The sequence below is a fragment of the Panicum hallii genome, chromosome 5 (genome assembly GCF_002211085.1).
Source record: "Panicum hallii strain FIL2 chromosome 5, PHallii_v3.1, whole genome shotgun sequence".
Taxonomy (NCBI): Eukaryota; Viridiplantae; Streptophyta; class Magnoliopsida; order Poales; family Poaceae; genus Panicum; species Panicum hallii.
In genome coordinates, this window is record NC_038046.1 from 53,060,510 (window position 1) to 53,078,879 (window position 18,370).

Sequence of the window (18,370 nt, forward strand, 5' to 3'; positions counted from 1 at the left end):
TTACTTTATCCCTGCTAGGATCTTGTGTTGGCTTTGTCAAATACTAGCAAGGAAAGCACAAAATACATACATTCTACCATCCTTAAGTTACAGGTTAGACCTTCTTATTGTATGATGGTCTACATGTCGGTGGATCACTCAGGTGCATTATGCCTGACCTTGTTTTTTACAGATGCTTGATCATGTTACCATGGTTTGGGACCTGCGTTGGAACCTTTGTCACAATCAAACATCAGAATCTTTTCCAAAAACCAAGAAAGTTTCTCCTGTACCTACAGGGATGCAGGTTTTACTAACATCTCTCTTGGCCAGTTCCATCATTCTGTTTCAGATGCATGCAATTCAGTTTATATTAACACTTCAGATGATGAGTTCAGGAATTTTGGAATAGGGGCATAGATTCAGTCGAACTTAGCAGTTTGTTACCGTTAGCTGCTTCATTCGTACCTTCAAGATACTGTTTGTTTGGCCAAACTTAAGCACCTTTTCCTCTGAAGAAACAAATAAATTGTATAACTACAAAGAAATAGTCTTTACTATAATACCTCTATTAGTTGTTTCTATTTTCCTGGTTGGCTAATTTCATCAAAATTTTTGCTATGTAGCTGGAGTTGCTGGATAAAGAGTGGAACTTCATTGTGTTCCAAACAGAACATAACCTTGATCTTTTTGAACCTTTCCTAGCATTCAGGCGTGCCCTGCTTAAGGTTTTAGGTTGTGAAGAACATCTTGTAACACATTTATTTCAATCTGCTTCTGCACTCCGAAAGGTAGTCTCATTTTGTCAATTGTGGCCATTGTTTCACACTGTACTTCTTAATTCAGTCTTCATTATGATTCTTTTTTCTGGATACAGGGATTAAGGTTTTCTTTGGCAGCGGCTGCTTTATATGAGCTGAAAGAACATTGTTTTCACCAAGATGGGGGCACCATGCCAAATACTTATTTCCTTTCTAGGGTACAGACTTCACCATTCAGTCATCAAACTGCTCGTTCAGTAACATCACTATTTGAATTGTCCCGCGTCCATGCTGATACAGTTGTCTATATTTTTCATCATGAAAAGAAAAGCAGGATTGTGTTATAATTCTATTCCTAGCGTTGTGAAAAATTTGGTTGCAAATTGTGTCTGTCTATGCTACTATTGTTGGAGTAGCTGCAACTATAGGACTACACAGGTGGGAGGTTTGCTTGCTGATTTTTTGGACTGCAGGAGCTGAGAGGAGAGACTTGTTTTGAGTTACAGCTGGCTGCCCCTTTGCTTCTTATTTATAGCTGAAAGGGAACTATATACGATAGCCCTAGTGGCTTGCTTACCAAGAAAGACTTGACTCAAGCTTGCAGCCCAAGCCATGACCAAACTTACTCCCTAAGGAAACTAGACTTGCTGCCTAAGGAAAGGAAGAAAAGACCCTACACTAACCTGAGTAAACTAACACTAGTTGGATAGATAACTGGCACAAGGATTACTGCTAACAACTATACAGTCTCCTATATTGAGGTTCTGTGAGTCCAAGTGCAATGTTCTAAATAATACTCCCACTGGTTTCTTTTCTGTGGCTTCCCAAATATATTACTTTTCTATACAACAAAACCTTTTATTCCCAAGAAAGTTGGGGTAGGCCAAACCTACATAAGGCACAAAATAAATTAATAAATGACAGTCAAAGAGAAGAGGCGGAAGGCGGGGGGGTACTGTGATAGTAATAATATATTTTCTTTTCAATATTTTACCAAAAATATTTTTTCTCCTTATTCATTTCATGCTCCACCCTAAAATTTTATACATGATCAACACATTATATGATCTCTCGTATTCCCAAGCACTTATAAAGAAATACATGGTGGTTAAGGTATTTTACTATATAGAGTACTCAAATTTTAACTTTCTTAACCTTAGTGTATGGTCAAAATATGCAGATACGCTGGAGGAACATCATGTCAGGGGCAAAAAGATCAATAAATAATCTCTTATTAGTTGCCTTCTTTGATGCCATTCCAGCACTTGTTTTAGCATTTGTTGTTTTGATAGATTTTAATTCTAAGCTCCCATATGTTACAAAGGAATTTTTAATTTTTTATAGGAATTCTAGAGAATCAGCTAAATGGTGACTTCAAATCCAGATTAGTCATAGAATTATATTGCTTCAATAGTACTGCAACCCATGCATTGGGTGGCTCCAGCAGTTTCTTTGAATCTTAATATACTCTTTCTTTTTTGTGTCATTATGAAGTTTTGTGAATGGGCTAAGCAGCACTTCTGAGATTTTGTATTTTGTACTAATAATAATGCACCGTATTGATTTTTGAAAAATAGTGAATCTACATCTTTGTTTGAGCTTGACTAATCGCTGTGTTTCTATTCTGCTGTTCACCATTCTAAAGCAATAGCTTAGATTGATGTTCCAACTTGAAGTCTTCTGATTTGTCATGTAAATATTTAGACATTGTGCTGTTTATTAATCACCTCCTTGTGAGTGGTTGTAGTCTGTGATATATTGGTGTTCATATTATCATTTCAAAGAAAACAAAGAAAATTGGTGTTTGTATTCTGATAACCCAACATTTGTTTGGTCTTCAGCTTGAAGAGGCTAAACTGCTGAGAGCTCAAGGGCAGCATGATATGGCTATTAGTCTTGGGAAATACATACTGCAGAAGCATTCTGACAAGAAAGACATATCAGATGTCTATCGACTAGTTGGCAAGTGGTTGGCTGAAACAAGATCGAGCAAGTAACTATTGACACTTCAAGGCTCACATTTGGTCTTTGTGTTAAAATTGTTTTCCAGTTTTTTCATGTGTAATAATCTGAATGTTCTTGATAATTTACTAGCTCGAGAACCATCATTGAGGATTATTTAAGACCTTCTGTGGATCTTACTGAATTTAAGACGACCACGGACAAAAGATACATGTCCAGGCAGTGTCGAACACATTTTCATATGGCACAGTATACATACAGTTTATTCAAAAGCTATGAAGAAAGACTTTCATCTAATGAGTGGCAAGCAGCTCTGCGACTAAGGAAATACAAGGTAACCTATTATCCGTCAATATTTGACTTGAAACTGTATTACTGTTAACACAGGTTCTACTTAATACAGACTAGGGAGTTGGAGACGCTGATTAAAAGACTGAAAAGTTCATCTAAGGCAAGTAGTTGGTCATAACTTTTAAGGTCCTTCAAATTCCAATCCTTCTGTTAGTGATAACTCACATGCTCTTTTGATTGTTCAGGGTGTAAAGACTGATTACTCAGTAAAAATCCAAGAGTTGCAGAAACAACTTGCACTAGACAGAGAAGAAGCAGAGAAGATTCAGGTGTGCACATAGGTTTACCTGTGCTTCAACATGCATACCAAATTAACACTTCCATGACCAATAATAAATACAATCATATCACACCCCTTTTTTTTTGTATGTTTACCTGATCGATATCCAACTTTAAGGCCTGCCTTCCAGTTTAGAGTAACAGATGCTGTCACAATCCTTGCTTCATGTATAATTTAGGCCCTGTTTCGGTGCAAAGTAATTTTGGGGTCTTGTGATATGGCTATATTATTCAGATGATACAGGTTGAGGTAGGCAGATATCTCTCCCCCACGCTGGAGGCTCTGAGATTGAACCTACTACTTCTTCCCTGACTCCTATTATTGCACTGGGTCTCTTATATAACGAGCACCCCCCCCCCCCAAAAAAAAAACAACAACTTAAAACAAACCAACTATATCTCTAAATATCTTAACAAACCAAAAGCCTAACTACTGGTGGACGTTTGGCCCTTCTTGCGCTGGTGTTGACGACCAAAGAAAGCGTCCACAACATCTTGAGGAACATGATAGTTTTGTAAAAATACCGTGGTATGGAATACTTTGAGGACTTTGGTTACAATAGATTTTATAGCCTTGCAAAGTGCAGTATCTTCAATACCATGGTGTTTTGAAGTTTCTAATTGACCACTCTCACCCTGTTTTTTCTGTACGGAAGCTATGCTGCCTGTCTCGGTACTTTTAGATCTCATGTGTGTTGTTCGTTCACCTGGAAGCCTTGATTGACATCATGAGATACTTATCTGCACTAACCACTTCCTTGGTATTTGGTAATGATGACTTTGTAGAGGATCTTGAGGATATTTTCTCAAAAATTTATTAGAAAGCTTGATCATCAATTATAGAAGTATAACTATAGTTCAATTGTTCTGTGACAATCACTTAACTGAAATAGCTAGTGTACACGAACACAAAATATTAATGGGTTTTTTAATATGGAAAACATATATTAAAACACTGTGACTGCCAAACATATTGTTGTTTTCGCAACACTGCAAAATACTGTGGCATTTTGTGCATGATGTTTCAAGAACTGTGTGTGAGTTTGTTTGTGTGGGTTGGTTTTCTTTCTCTTGGGGGCTCTTTTACCCCCTTTTCTTCTCCTTAATACAAAGATACGCAGCTCACCTGCGTGCTCGAAGAAAAAGAAAGGATTGTGGTTTACAGAAACTGTAGTTTTGAAAACTGTAACATCCAAACAGGCCCTTAGCTACCATATCCAAAGTTAAATGGCAAAATTTTGTGCTGCCAACTGGGAATAATTGTTCCATTTATGGTTTGTTTTTGAGAAGTGCATAATTTCACAATTCTAAAAATTTGTACAAAACCATAGATATATCACGTCATGTTGTTGGCACATGCCAAATTCTACTGTCACTTTACTCCAGGCTATGTACCAGAAAATACAATGCACTTCTGTGATGACCAGGGGTTGAGCCCGGCCACCAGGGACGATCAAGGGACGAGGTGGTTGCCTCGCATGCTCTCACGCTTGACAGAATATAGGAAGGAGGAACTAGATTGATGTTTTGCTTGATGTTTCAATTACACAGCCTTTATATTTATAGGCTGATGGCTTTTGCCCCACGCTCAAGAAACAACAATTGGCTATCTAGCAGCCTCTTGAAGCAACCAAATCTTAACTAACTACCTTCCTTTGCCTAATCTCTAACTTCAACTCAAATGAACCTAACAAGCTAACTTATCTGAACGACCAGACTTGCGCCATCAACCTGAACTTGTGCTGGACTTCTTATTCTTCTTCTTGCGGTGCAGGAGTGGAACTTTTCTTGATAGCATTAGCATAACATTACAAGTACCACATGAAAGGAAAATTATTGATATTTTGTAGAACATTGCATTATGCAGTTTTTATGAGTGAGGTGCAGCCATGCAGTTTCCACTTGGGCACCAAATTCTCAATCACTTTTTGTATTTAGATGTCAAATAATCTGAACACTGAATATCGAAGAAGAAACCAATTACATACTTTAAACCTTATTGTTTAGTTGTGTACATGTTAAATGCTCTGCAGAATCTCCCAATTAATATTAATCTTTTGTCATTATTATTTCCAATTTACCTTTTTGATCTTTTGCTAAATATGAATTCGCTCGTTAGGATGACCGGGACAATTTCTTAAATCTAGCGCTTCAAGGGTACCAACATTCCCTTGTTGTTGGTGGCAAATACGACCTACAAGTGGTATGTTATTTGTATCCAGATATTGATACATCTCGTGCTAATCATTACTATTCATTTTTTCTGTATCAACCAAACTATATTTTCACTGGAAATTAAATTTTATTTTACTTTACCTGAACACTTGCTCTTCAGGTTTTCCGGCTGGTCTCGCTGTGGTTTAGTCTTTCTTCAAGGGATCAAGTTGTGAAAGCAATGATGAAAACAACAAAAGACGTAATTTTAAGTTCCATTTCTTTATTGCATTTGTACTTCTTTCAGCTTCATTAAAAAGAGAGTCACATTCTTGGTGTATAGGTCCAATCCTACAAATTCATACCATTAGTTTACCAAATTGCTTCAAGACTTGGAAGCTCCAATTCTCAGGGTTCAACAAACTTCCAGGTACATGTATGGTTTATAATTCATTTTCTGGTTTAACTGAATCTCTCAAGTAACAATGTTGTTTTCTGTAGCAGATTGCATTAGCTTCTCTTCTGAAGAAAATGGCTATTGATCACCCATATCATACAATATTTCAGGTACCTTAGTTGCAGACCTTACATGTATATGGCAGAAATTGATATGGGCTTAACGAGGTCAGCTTTATTGATCGAAATTTGGGCAAGGATATCTCCTTGTTCTCCCTCCGAAGAGGCTCTGAACTTAGAGATAACTTCCTTGATACAGACTCCAAGACCTCCCCAGCTTATATACTGCCGGCTACCAACAAACCTTAACAGACCAAACCTGTTAGATTGACTCCAACTATGCTAACCTCTTTGCTGATCCTCTGCCCAACTAACTGACCAGTGCCTACTTGGCTCGATGCCTGTAGTTACGCCCAACAAAGGCGTCCACAACAGAAATGATCACTAAATATTACTCCCTCAGTTTCACAACAACAACAACAACAACAACTTAGCCTTTTGTCCCAAGCAAGTTGGGGTAGGCTAGAGATGAAACCCACAGAAAACAAGAATAAGAAACACAAAAAGTACACAAGCCAAAGGAAGGGTTAGGGGTTAAACAAAAAGTAACAAAGGTCACGGTTCAGGTACATTAATTGCTAATCTCCAAGCGCTCCTATCCATAGCTAATTCCTTAGCGATATTCCACTCCTTAAGGTCTCTCTTAACCGTCTCGTCCCAAGTTAGTCTAGGTCTACCTCTACCTCTCTTTACATTATCGCCCCGCTTTAGAACTCCATTACGCACCGGCGCCTCGGGAGGCCTCCGTTGTACATGTCCAAACCATCTCAACCGATGTTGAATCAACTTCTCATCGATTTCACAATGACTATAATATTGCTAGTAGTGTCAAACTGTCAATAACTAGGCTATCTGCTAAGAACAAATATAGTTTACCATGGAACTACTGTATCTCAAAATTATGCATCGAGTATGTTGCTCTGTTTATGTAAGATAAGAGTAGCTACTGTCCTAACTCCTACTACCGTCAGGAAGTATTGTGCAAGTGGGGTTTTGCTTTTGTAATATCTGTGAACACTCACCATAAGATCGTGAGGATACAAGGATCCATAATGTAGAAGTGAATAAGTTTTCATTTGCAATGAGGGCTACTGAGAAAAAAAGCCCATCCATAAGCTTGAGTTCCATCCATAGTATTTTTGTGGGACAGGATACATGTGCTCAGGCTGAAATATTCAGAGTGCACATCTCGACTTAGATCTAACAGATTACCCCAGTTAGTGTAGTGTAGTGTGAAGCAACTGCAGTATGTCTTAAATTAATCTCAGTTACCCTTTTTCTAGAACTTAGAACTAACTATTTTGTTGTGCCTCGATCTTGTGTGATTTATTGGTTTTCAGCTTTTGGCTCTGTCAAATGGTGATCGTGTTAAAGACAAGCAAAGGAGTAGAAGTTCTTTCATTGTAGACATGGAGAAGAAGCTTGCTGCTGAGAATCTGTTAAAGGAGCTATCTTCCTGTCATGGAGCTTTGATTTGTCAGGTTCCACTTCTTATTCTATTGAAACTTTGACACGTCCTTATCGCTGAAGTGAGGCAAGTATTTGCTGTTACCTGATGTTCATTTGCGCATCTTATAGATGAAACAAATGGTAGAGATCTACATTAAGTTGGCTGAACTGGAGACCAAGAAGGAAGTCAGTTCTCTTTTCAAACAGGAACTTAAAAACTTTATCCATATTCATCATGTTAACATATTATTTTTCATCCAACTTATTGTCAGGACACTAACAAAAGAATTTCGCTGCCTAGGGAGGCCCGGAGTATTTGTCAGCTTGAACTTGTAAGATTACCTTTTATGAAATATGCTTTTGTGAACTTGTTTTTGCATCCCTAACCATTGGAGCATTTGACTTTACAACAGCAATTCCTTTAGTCACAAGCAAGTTAGGGTAGTCTCATATAAATCCAAATCGGGAGCTACATGCACCAAAAGATAGTAATGATACAAAATCATAAAAGACATAACCAGACATTGTAGTAATTAAAAAACTCGATCCAATATAGACAAACCATCTCAAGCGATTTCAGAAAAGTTTCTGTTCAATCAGTGGAAATATTTTACTTTGTCTAATTTGCACTCCCTAAATATACTTATGTTGGGTGTGTCTTTCCTCCAGTGCATTACCCTCTTAAAATGGCCCAAATGCTATGCTAGAGTATATTTGGTAGTATAGGAAATATCTCGGGGAGTTGTCTGGCAAGTCTTGTACTCTATATGTTCATCTTTGAGGCTCAATGCAAATCTTCCCACACAATCTGTCCTTCCTACAAGCACCCATTCTGGTTTAACTCACTGGGCCAACTCATGTGCGTGCATGCTCATGTAAAGCACAGGAGCATTTTTGACCAAAAACACAAAATTTACGCTGGGAATCAAAGCACACCTAACCATTCTGGACAACTCAAACATAAAATACGACCAACATAAGTGGACTGAGCAAGTATAAACTAAGAAGACAATTTTCTTTACCTGAAAAACTTTGTGGGTGCATAACTTACACAAAGACAATAAATTGAGCATATGTCTTTATTATTTTTGTTCTTTACTTATAGGACTCATAACCCTACAACAACAACAACTTAGCCTTTTGTCCCAAGCAAGTCGGGGTAGGCTAGAGATGAAACCCACAGAAAACATTTATTTAGAATAAGAAACACAAAAAGGGCACAAGCCAAAGGAAGAGTTAGGGGTTACACAAAAAGTAACAAAGGTCACGGTTCAGGTACGTTAATTGCTAATCTCCAAGCGCTCCTATCCATAGCTAATTCCTTAGCGATATTCCACTCCTTAAGGTCTCTCTTAACCGTCTCGTCCCAAGTTAGTCTAGGTCTACCTCTACCTCTTTTTATATTATCGCCCCGCTTTAAAACTCCACTACGCACCGGCGCCTCGGGAGGCCTCCGTTGTACATGTCCAAACCATCTCAACCGATGTTGAATCACCTTCTCCTCGAGAGGTGCCACCCCTACCCTATCTCGAATCTCTTCGTTCCGGACTCTATCCCTTCTTGTATGCCCGCAGAACCAACGCAGCATACGCATCTCTGCTACACTCAGTTGCTGGACATGTCGCCTTTTTGTAGGCCAACATTCAGCACCGTATAGCATCGCCGGGCGAATCGCCGTCCTATAGAACTTACCTTTTAGCCTCTATGGCACCTTCTTGTCACAGAGAATGCCCGAAGGCTGCCACCACTTCAACCAACCGGCTGAAATTCTATGTCTAACATCTTCATTAATGTCTCCATCTTTTTGAAGCATTGATCCTAGATACCGGAAAGTATCCTTCTTGGCCACCACTTGACCTTCGAGGCTAACGTCCCCATCCTCGTGCCTAGTCAGGCTAAAGTCGCACATCATATACTCGGTCTCGGTCCTACTCAGACTGAACCCCCTCAACTCTAGCGTATGTCTCCACAGCTCTAACTTCATATTAACCCCTGCCCTACTCTCGTCAACTAGCACCACATCGTCAGCAAAGAGCATACACCAGGGGATATCACCCTGTATGTACCTCATCCATCACCAAAGCAAATAGATAAGGGCTCAATGCTGACCCCTGATGTAGCCCTACTTTAATTGGGAAGTCACTGGTATCGCCATCACATGTTCGAACACAAGTCATCGCATCCTTGTACATATCCTTGATGAGGGTAATATACTTAGTTGGAACTTTGTGTTTTTCCAAGGCCCACCACATGACGTCTCTCGGTACTTTGTCATACGCCTTCTCTAGGTCAATAAAGACCATGTGTAAGTCCTTCTTCTCCTCTCTGTATCTTTCCATCAACTGTCGTACTAAAAAAATCGCCTCCATGGTCGACCTCCCAGGCATGAACCCAAACTGGTTTTGGGTCACCCTTGTCAATCTTCTTAGGCGATGCTCGATAACCCTCTCCCAAAGCTTCATCGTATGGCTCATCAGCTTAATCCCCCGGTAGTTAGTACAACTTTGAACATCTCCCTTGTTCTTGAAGATCGGTACTAATATACTTCTCCTCCATTCCTTCGGCATCTTGTTTGACCGGAAAATTAGGTTAAAAAGCTTAGTTAACCATACTACCGCCCTCTCGCCCAGGCATCTCCACACCTCAATGGGGATGCCATCGGGGCCCATCGCTTTACCTCCCTTCATCCTCTTCAAAGCCTCCCCGATCTCTGCCTCCTGAATCCCTCACAAAGCGTCTGTTGGTATCATCAAATGAGTCGTCCAGCTCGAAGGTAGGACCCTCATTTTCTCCATTAAACAACTTGTCGAAGTATTCTCGCCATCTGTCCTTGATCTCCTCATCCTTCACCAGAAGTCGATCTATCCCATCCTTGATGCATTTGATTTGGTTTATGTCCCTTGTCTTCCTCACGCGGGTCCTAGCTATCCTATAAATGTCCTTCTCTCCTTCCTTCGTACCTGGCCGTTGATAAAGGTCATCAAAAGCTTGACCTTTCGCTACACTTACAGCTCGCTTTGCAGACTTCTTCGCTAATCTATAGCCCTCGATGTTGGTTGCGCTCTTGTCGAGGTGAAGGCGTTTGAAACACTCCTTCTTCTCCTTAATAGCCCTTTGCACCTCGTCATTCCACCACCAACTCTCTTTCACTTCCTACTTGCCTCCCCTACTCACACCAAACACTTCTGAGGCCACCTTCCGAACACATGTCGCCATCTTTAGCCACATATCATCTACATCTGTTCCTTCTTCCCAGGCCCCTCGCCTAGCATCCTCTCCTTAAACGTTTGTGCCTCTTCCCCTCTAAGCTTCCACCACTTCGTTCTCGCAATCTTGACACGTTTGTCCCGGTGGGTACGTACCCGAAAACGAAAATCCGCCACCACAAGCTTGTGTTGGGGGACAACACACTCCCCAGGTATCATCTTACAATCTAAGCAGGCACGTCTATCCTCTCTCCTAGCAAGGAAAAAATCGATTTGGCTCGAGTATTGTCCACTATGGAAGATCACTAGATGGGACTCCCTCTTTCTAAAGAGGGTATTCGCTAACAGCAGGTCGTAGGCCAACGTAAAATTATAACCCTATTTCACTAGATAGGACTCATAACCCTATTTCAAATTATTATAGTCTGCATCTTTCTTTCATTTTTGGCTTCATCAGGTTCCCGTTGTGACTGCTACAGTTCCAGTCGACCCTAGTTGTAGGTATGAAGTAGGTTCCTTTCCACATTTCAGTGGGTTGGCTGACTCTATTATGTAAGTTGGGTTTTATGTTTTAAGCATGACTTGCTCGTTGCTCCTGATGAGTTGGGTTTTGTTGACTGTTGCCATTCTTATGGCAGGATAATGAATGGTATTAATGCTCCCAAAGTTATAGAATGCTTTGGCTCAGATGGTAACAAATACCGCCAACTTGCAAAATCTGGAAATGATGACCTGCGACAGGATGCTGTATGTTCTTCTCTTTCATTTTTAATCATGAGATTTCTACAAGATGTGTTTGGCATAAAGATTATTTTGGCATATTTAAGTAATATTGACTTTATTAGATTCTCATACAAATCAATGATTTAGTCACATCAAGTTCACTTAGCCTTCTCTATGATGTCATGTAATCTGATACTGTTCCCCTTAGAATGTTGTCTAATAATGTCAAGTGAGTTGAATTGGCAGGAAAGAATCTCAGTGAGTTGCTAAATGAGAATTTATTTTGTAGAGCAGATATTTTGGGATGACTGAGTAACGTCAAATGTGAAATTGCAGGTGATGGAGCAATTTTTCAGTTTGGTAAATACTTTCTTGCAAAATCACAGAGATACTTCTCAAAGGAGATTGAGAATCCGTACATATAAGGTAGCAGTGAATGCCATAAATTTTATAAAGTCCTCTCTTTTCTAATCAAGTTTTTTTGAATATTTTTGTCTGTCATAAATTCATCATTGCTTAGTGATCCATTGAAGTGATGAGTGTTGAAATACCCAAAATGCTAGAAAATTGTGAGAACTTTAATCTAGGAGCACTTGTGAATGACTCATCACTAGTGCATGGCTTGTTCTTTTTATGAAATATAAGTTGGGGAGAGACATACAGAAGTGACTATATCAAGGAAATTAAGGATTAAATTATAATTCAAAAGAGAATCCATATGATCACAAGACCTCTGACCCAAAAAGATTAGATATAGGATCCTAAGGATGTCTTAAAATGGCAGGTAGAAAGCTTGCTTGGTACATGATAATACCTATGTGCTTCTAACTGGTTCGTGGTTGAATTGAAATAAGGTTGCAGAAGTAAAATTATTACGTTTGAAAAGATAGAACTCGGAACATCGCTATCTTCTATAGTACATTGAGCCGTAGGCCCTCTCCACGGTAGTGTAATAAGTCTTATTGTATCCGTAAACTTCATTGTTGTGAACTTGGAACATATTCACACTATATAAAGCACAAAACTTCTACAGATGCCCCTTAATTGAAAGACAAAGTATCAAAAAATTTTCATTCAAACAATAATGGTATCTAATTATTTTCTTCTGTGGTTATGTGGAACTAAAGTTGGATAGATGCTTTGCGAGGTATTCTCTTTTGTCAATCATACTTCGAATTTTTTGAATTTTCAGGATACCTGATGTTTTGTATGCTAGAAGTTTTTGACTTTTTTGCTCCTCAAATTCTTAGCCATCAACAACCATTATTAGCGAAGTATTTGTTTATTTTTAACACTTTTTAGTTTTATGTTTTATTAGTAGCCCCTCCCCAACCAGATTTTTTTAAAAAAAAATATCCCCCTTTTTGTCAAACCATGGGCCTTGTCATAGCGAAATTGGTCTCCAACACCAAGGCACATGGCTGGAGTGGCAAGGATTGGACCACTCCACCGGTTCCAAGTGGGTGACCATGCCAAGGCCCTTGACATGGCCAAATGGGCGACCACACCAAGGCCCTTGGCATTGCAATGTTGCCACACAAAGGCCACAAAAGGCCACAAAAGAGTTAAAACTCCACGACACTGTTTTCTTTTTTTCTATTTTTTCGCAATTTTAACTCTCGAGTTCCGATATGCTTTGTTTCCATTTATTTTTGAACTTCCTGGTATATACTTAGCACATTGCTAGGCACTCACTAGCTACATATTTCTAGCCTGTTTAGAATAATCACATTATAAATGTATAATGGCACCATTTGGTGACCGTGCCAGGTACTTGTAATCTTGGCAAAGCCTTAGGGTGTGATTGGTTACTTGGCTTACTCCTAGCCTGGCTTATAGTTATGCATGACCAGCCCAAGCCAGGCTTAGCTAGTACTGTTGGGCCTTGTTTGGTTGGCTGCATTAGCAGTTGGGCTGCATTGGTGGAGCTGGACCTGGGTTGTTTGGTTGCCTGCTTATGGCGCTCTCTTTCCCCAAGCTTTCCTTCTGTTCATCCCGAGCTCGAGCAGAACCGCCGCCGGCGGTCAAAATCCGGCCAACTCCGGCCACATCTCTCCAATCCCTTGCACCCATAGCACCGCAACCTTCGTATCTCTCTCCCCGACGCATTCCCTCTCCAACTCAGCCGCTCCCTTGCCGTGAATTTCAGATCGTGCGGCGCCATTGCCGCCCAAGCCGAGCTCCACCCGCCACCGCTGCCGGACACCTCCGGCCCTTTTCGTTGTTGTCCAATCCCTCAAACGGAACTCCGGTGAGCTCCTGCTCCTCATGGCTTCGCTAGCTCGTGTCGCTCGCCATCATAGCACCGGGAACGCAGCCGTGCCGCCATGGTCGGGCCGTCCACGCGCGGGGGGATGGAGTAGGACACGCCGGCGTTGCGCCCGACGGCGGGGGAGGTTGCCAGCCGCAGCATGGCCGACACGTACGCGTCTCGGAGCTGCACGAGCCACCGGCACGGCGACAACGCGCGGAGAGGCACCGCCCAAGCTGGCCGCGGCGCACGCGCCACCCGCGGTGCCGTCCTCCGGATTCGACTGGGCAACGCCACCTCTGAGCTCCGCGGTGGGGAGCGGCGGGCGGCGCCGCGCGACGGCGGCTTCGACAGTACGCAAGATGCGACGGCGGCGGCCGATGGCGGTGTCGGCGAACGAGCGAGGCAGGAGCGCGGTGGTCTGAGGGTGGCCAGGCAGGGCACAATGCAGCCTGCATAACCGGAGACGGAGCTCAAATGCGTCTCCCACAATGCAGGCCGTACCGGACGTTTTGCATAACATAAGCCTGGCTAAGGGCCCCATTCACCCCATCCAAACAAACCGGCATGCACTATGCAAGCCTGGCTAGCCCTTAATGCACCCTACCAATCACAACCTTATTAATCATACCCAACCATACAGCCATGCTCGTTTTGCGAGATATGACAACTTTCTAACAACTTGCTCCTGTATCTTAGGTTGTTCCTTTTACCCCAAGTGCTGGTGTTGTTGAATGGGTAAATGGCACTGTTCCACTCGGTGATTATCTACTGGGGAGGTCTCTTTTTACATGATCTCAGTTCTAACATGTAAATTGTATTCTGAACACTTGGTATTTATTTGCTATTTTGTGTGTTTATGCAGTACTAGAATCAGTGGAGCACATGGACGATATGGAACGGGGGACTGGACATATCTTCAATGCAGAGAGTACTTGATGAGTGTATGTTGAAATGTTCTGGAGTTTTTCAAATTTTATTTTTTCTAATAGATCGTGATGAATGTACACCTAATTTGAAGGATTTATATTTTATAGGAAAAGGACAAAAGGAGGGCGTTTCTTAAAATCTGCAACAACTTTAGGTCTTTTCTTGATCTCTACTTCCATTTGCCAAGAATCTGATATGTACACAGATGCGAGATGGGAACATATAAAGCATATCATGCGTTTCTCTTACACTTTTCTCCTCTTTCCTACAAATAACCAGGCCTGTAATGCACCACTTCTTTCTTGAGAGATTCTTGCTGCCTGCTGATTGGTTCCAAAGTAGACTTGCTTACACAAGAAGTGTGGCAGCAAGCTCAATGGTAATTTCTTTTAGTTTTCAAAATGCAACTCACATCATTGTCTCGGATAACTACTAAGAATACTGCATGTTGCCTATTATTTTCATGCGTTCAGGTAGGATACATCGTGGGACTTGGGGATCGCCATTCCATGAATATTCTAATTGACCAAGACACAGCCGAGGTTGTACACATTGATCTTGGTGTTGCATTTGAACAGGGTCTCATGCTTAAAACACCTGAACGGGTATGTAATGAACCAGAACCATTACATTTGTATGTTCTGAGCCTCTGTGAGTAATGACTGCTAGTTCTTCCTTTGTGAAACCCTGTTCTTTTTTTTCACTCTGCTCGTAGGTTCCATTTCGACTGACAAGGGACATTATAGATGGCATGGGCATTACTGGTGTTGAAGGTGTGTTTAGAAGATGTTGTGAGAAAACACTCTCAGTCATGAGGGCAAATAAAGAAGCGTTGCTCACTATTATTGAAGTATGTATATTACCAAATTTTTTCGTAATTTTAAGGGTGTTCAATACTTTAACTCCTCCTAAGACTGGATTGAATGTATCAGGTTTTCATTCATGATCCTCTATATAAATGGGCACTCTCACCACTGAAAGCTTTACAGCGTCAAAAGGTAAGTAAATTTGCTTAACTTATTTTCATAACACTCTGTTAATACAGCTGGAAGCTGCCGGTGCCTGTTAGGACGTTTTTTCCTCGAACAGCTGGAGAGCTGCTATCATTTCATTATAAAAGAAGAGTTGGGGTAACCTTTCATGAATTACAAGCGCACCCATGACTAATATTAAACGACCTCAACCTTGGGCCAAAATCACCCACCAGGTACTAGGGCAGTCGAGTAAGAAAGTCCTTGAGCCCCAGCCATGCTCCACCAGCATCTCCTCACTATCTAATAACAGCGCACCTGCTAAATTGGGAGAGGCGGCAGGCGCCATCAAAAACACACTGGTTACGGTGTTTCCATAGAGACCACGCCCCCAGGATGACGATGGAGTTGAGGCCTTGCTGCACCTGGCCGTTGGCCATGGTGCTTGCTCTGCTCCACCAGTCATCAAAGGAGAGTTGTCCCGGTTGAGGCCTTAAGGCCTGGAGGCTAACCTTCTGCAGAAGCTGCCTGTTAGGACTTAAGATAGGTAACCAGTACAATCACTAGCAGCCAATATTAGGGACGTGTACTCCCTCCGTCCCTAAAAGAATGCAACTCTCGTTTCCCGAGGAGTCAAACAATTTCAAGATTGACCAAATTTATACAAAAAATTACTAACATTTATTTCTCCAAATAGATTTAGTATGAAAATATATTACATGATTAATCTAATGATACTTATTTTGTAATATAATCTAATGATACTCCTCGAGAAGCGAGAGTTGCATTCTTTTGAGGACTGACGGAGTAACTTTTTTCTAATCAAATGAACTGTTGAAAGCTAAGAAAATTCGAAGATCTGAAACCTAATAAAACAATAAGTTTTTATCCCAAGTTTTTTTTGTGCCACTGATATTTGCACACTGGTCTTTGAGCACGCTGTTGAACACAGATATTCTGTTGGTAGAGATTAGAATCCTCATGCAAGGCAACCCATTAAACTAGTATGCATTTTTTGCAGGAAACAGATGATACTGACTCATGCTTGGATGACTCTCAAGAGGCTTACGAGGGCAACAAGGATGCAGCTCGTGCTATACTCCGTGTTAAACAGAAGTTGGATGGGTACGAAGATGGTGAGATGAGAAGCGTGCAGGGCCAGGTAACCATCTTGGCCTTAAGATCTTTATACTTTTGCCAATGCAAAATTACATTCATCTTTATGTTTGCCTTTTAGGTCCAACAACTCATACAGGATGCAGTAGATGTTGATCGATTGTGCCAAATGTTTCCTGGTTGGGGACCTTGGTTGTAAGCTCCATGAAAATGGATGTAAATTTTGATCAAAGGCAAGAACAATTTGTGATTTTTGAAGCTTTACTCTTATGGGCTGTTTTTCCACTTAACCCCTTGGACCCTCCTTCGCAACCTTCTACGGGGACGACTTTGCTGCCTTCAGTGCCTGAGCATTGTTGGGAAGGGAAGCATTACATCTGGATGGTCAATGGGTTGTACAGTTATACGGTTATACCACTGCTGATAGCAGTTTGAACTTTGAAGGCCTGTGCTCAAGAGCCACCGACGTCTGGTGGTAATCCAAGTCAGTTCGACAAGCCTGCTTAGCAAAGGAGGCCACGGTCTCGCTTTTTTTTTCTAAACTTCATTCGTTTAAGATCTCTAGTTTGAAAGCCATAGGGATAGGCGCTGCATCACTTGTACATACCGTCTTGCAGCGTATGCATGTAACTGTTGTACTATCATGGTATGGATATCGAAAGTGCTCGTTTGATCATTGATGAATGATGCTGTACTTCAGTAGGTCAGTACCATCATGGCATTATAGAGAATTATGGCCCATAATTATTTAAAATGGTCTTTTTTTAAAATCTATTCAAAGGTCTTGAATATGCATTGGTTGTTTGGAAAGCAACAAAAGCTCACCTCGTTCGATTTTAATCATGGCTAGAAGTGTTTGTTGGCTACAGGGTACACCGCTACAGCAAGCTAGTAGTAAGTTACATGAGGCTCCAGCAAGCTAGTATTGCATACCGAAGTCATGAACGAGTAGAGGATGGTGCCAGCGATAAAACTTACGATGCCCCATCAAAGTATTTCTGCTTGTGCGAGCATTCAGCACGACAATTGGAATAAAAAATCTTAAGCACGACTTTTATAGGGTGTTAGGGCCTCGTCTCGCTGGAGCGCACTCAAGGTGCTCGCCTAGGTATATTTACCTCCTAGATGATTGTCTATATTCTTATTGATTCCCTTAATATTAAATCCTAGCCCCACTCCTACCAGAAATACCCTTTCTTTGATAAACCAAGTAGTTTGCTATTTATATAGTAATTATCCCACCGAAGTTTTACCGAAGGGATGTTATGCTAATTACAAAACTTATATAAATTTTTCATCAAAAGAGCATCATTATGAACAGAACACCAAGCCTTTCTTCGTTCTTAGGTACGCTGACCATCTACCAAGCTGCCTTCCGGTGGTTTCTTGTCTACCAGATCAGCACCTCTCCATAAGAGATGTTTTCTATATTTATCCAGTTCGTTTCCAGTTGCTTGATTAATATAGAATGTAGCTTGAGGGTGCACATTAAAAGGTTAGGAAGGAAGAGAGAATTGACTTCACGAGAACTAATCTTTCACCTTGTGACAACAAGTTTGATCTGAGTAACATTATATTTTCACACCTTTTTACTGGTGGGAGAAAATCTTTTAACGACTGATTTATTTAAATCCAGTAGTAAACCCAAATAAGTAAATGGTAGAGAGTCAATGGTACAATCAAAGTTTGAAGAATCCACAAATCCTAGATCAGATAATCTAT

General features: G+C 40.9%; 1 protein-coding gene across 1 annotated transcript in view; it reads left to right on the forward strand.

Moving 5' to 3' along the window:
- LOC112891756 (serine/threonine-protein kinase ATM) overlaps nucleotides 1-17,367 on the forward strand; it is a 56,657-nt gene extending 39,290 nt beyond the window's left edge. The window contains exons 53-79 of the mRNA XM_025958700.1: nucleotides 19-93; nucleotides 173-286; nucleotides 606-770; nucleotides 857-958; nucleotides 2,582-2,733; nucleotides 2,835-3,036; nucleotides 3,106-3,153; nucleotides 3,239-3,322; nucleotides 5,452-5,535; nucleotides 5,668-5,748; nucleotides 5,830-5,916; nucleotides 5,991-6,053; nucleotides 7,343-7,483; nucleotides 7,581-7,637; nucleotides 7,724-7,783; nucleotides 11,115-11,209; nucleotides 11,296-11,404; nucleotides 11,717-11,806; nucleotides 14,331-14,410; nucleotides 14,497-14,575; nucleotides 14,669-14,715; nucleotides 14,841-14,940; nucleotides 15,035-15,166; nucleotides 15,277-15,411; nucleotides 15,494-15,559; nucleotides 16,554-16,694; nucleotides 16,770-17,367. Of these exons, the coding sequence (XP_025814485.1) occupies nucleotides 19-93; nucleotides 173-286; nucleotides 606-770; nucleotides 857-958; nucleotides 2,582-2,733; nucleotides 2,835-3,036; nucleotides 3,106-3,153; nucleotides 3,239-3,322; nucleotides 5,452-5,535; nucleotides 5,668-5,748; nucleotides 5,830-5,916; nucleotides 5,991-6,053; nucleotides 7,343-7,483; nucleotides 7,581-7,637; nucleotides 7,724-7,783; nucleotides 11,115-11,209; nucleotides 11,296-11,404; nucleotides 11,717-11,806; nucleotides 14,331-14,410; nucleotides 14,497-14,575; nucleotides 14,669-14,715; nucleotides 14,841-14,940; nucleotides 15,035-15,166; nucleotides 15,277-15,411; nucleotides 15,494-15,559; nucleotides 16,554-16,694; nucleotides 16,770-16,847 (2,667 nt within the window). The 3' untranslated portion in view covers nucleotides 16,848-17,367. The remainder of the gene's footprint in view (nucleotides 1-18; nucleotides 94-172; nucleotides 287-605; nucleotides 771-856; nucleotides 959-2,581; nucleotides 2,734-2,834; nucleotides 3,037-3,105; nucleotides 3,154-3,238; nucleotides 3,323-5,451; nucleotides 5,536-5,667; nucleotides 5,749-5,829; nucleotides 5,917-5,990; nucleotides 6,054-7,342; nucleotides 7,484-7,580; nucleotides 7,638-7,723; nucleotides 7,784-11,114; nucleotides 11,210-11,295; nucleotides 11,405-11,716; nucleotides 11,807-14,330; nucleotides 14,411-14,496; nucleotides 14,576-14,668; nucleotides 14,716-14,840; nucleotides 14,941-15,034; nucleotides 15,167-15,276; nucleotides 15,412-15,493; nucleotides 15,560-16,553; nucleotides 16,695-16,769) is intronic.
- The last annotated feature ends 1,003 nt before the right edge of the window (nucleotides 17,368-18,370 follow it).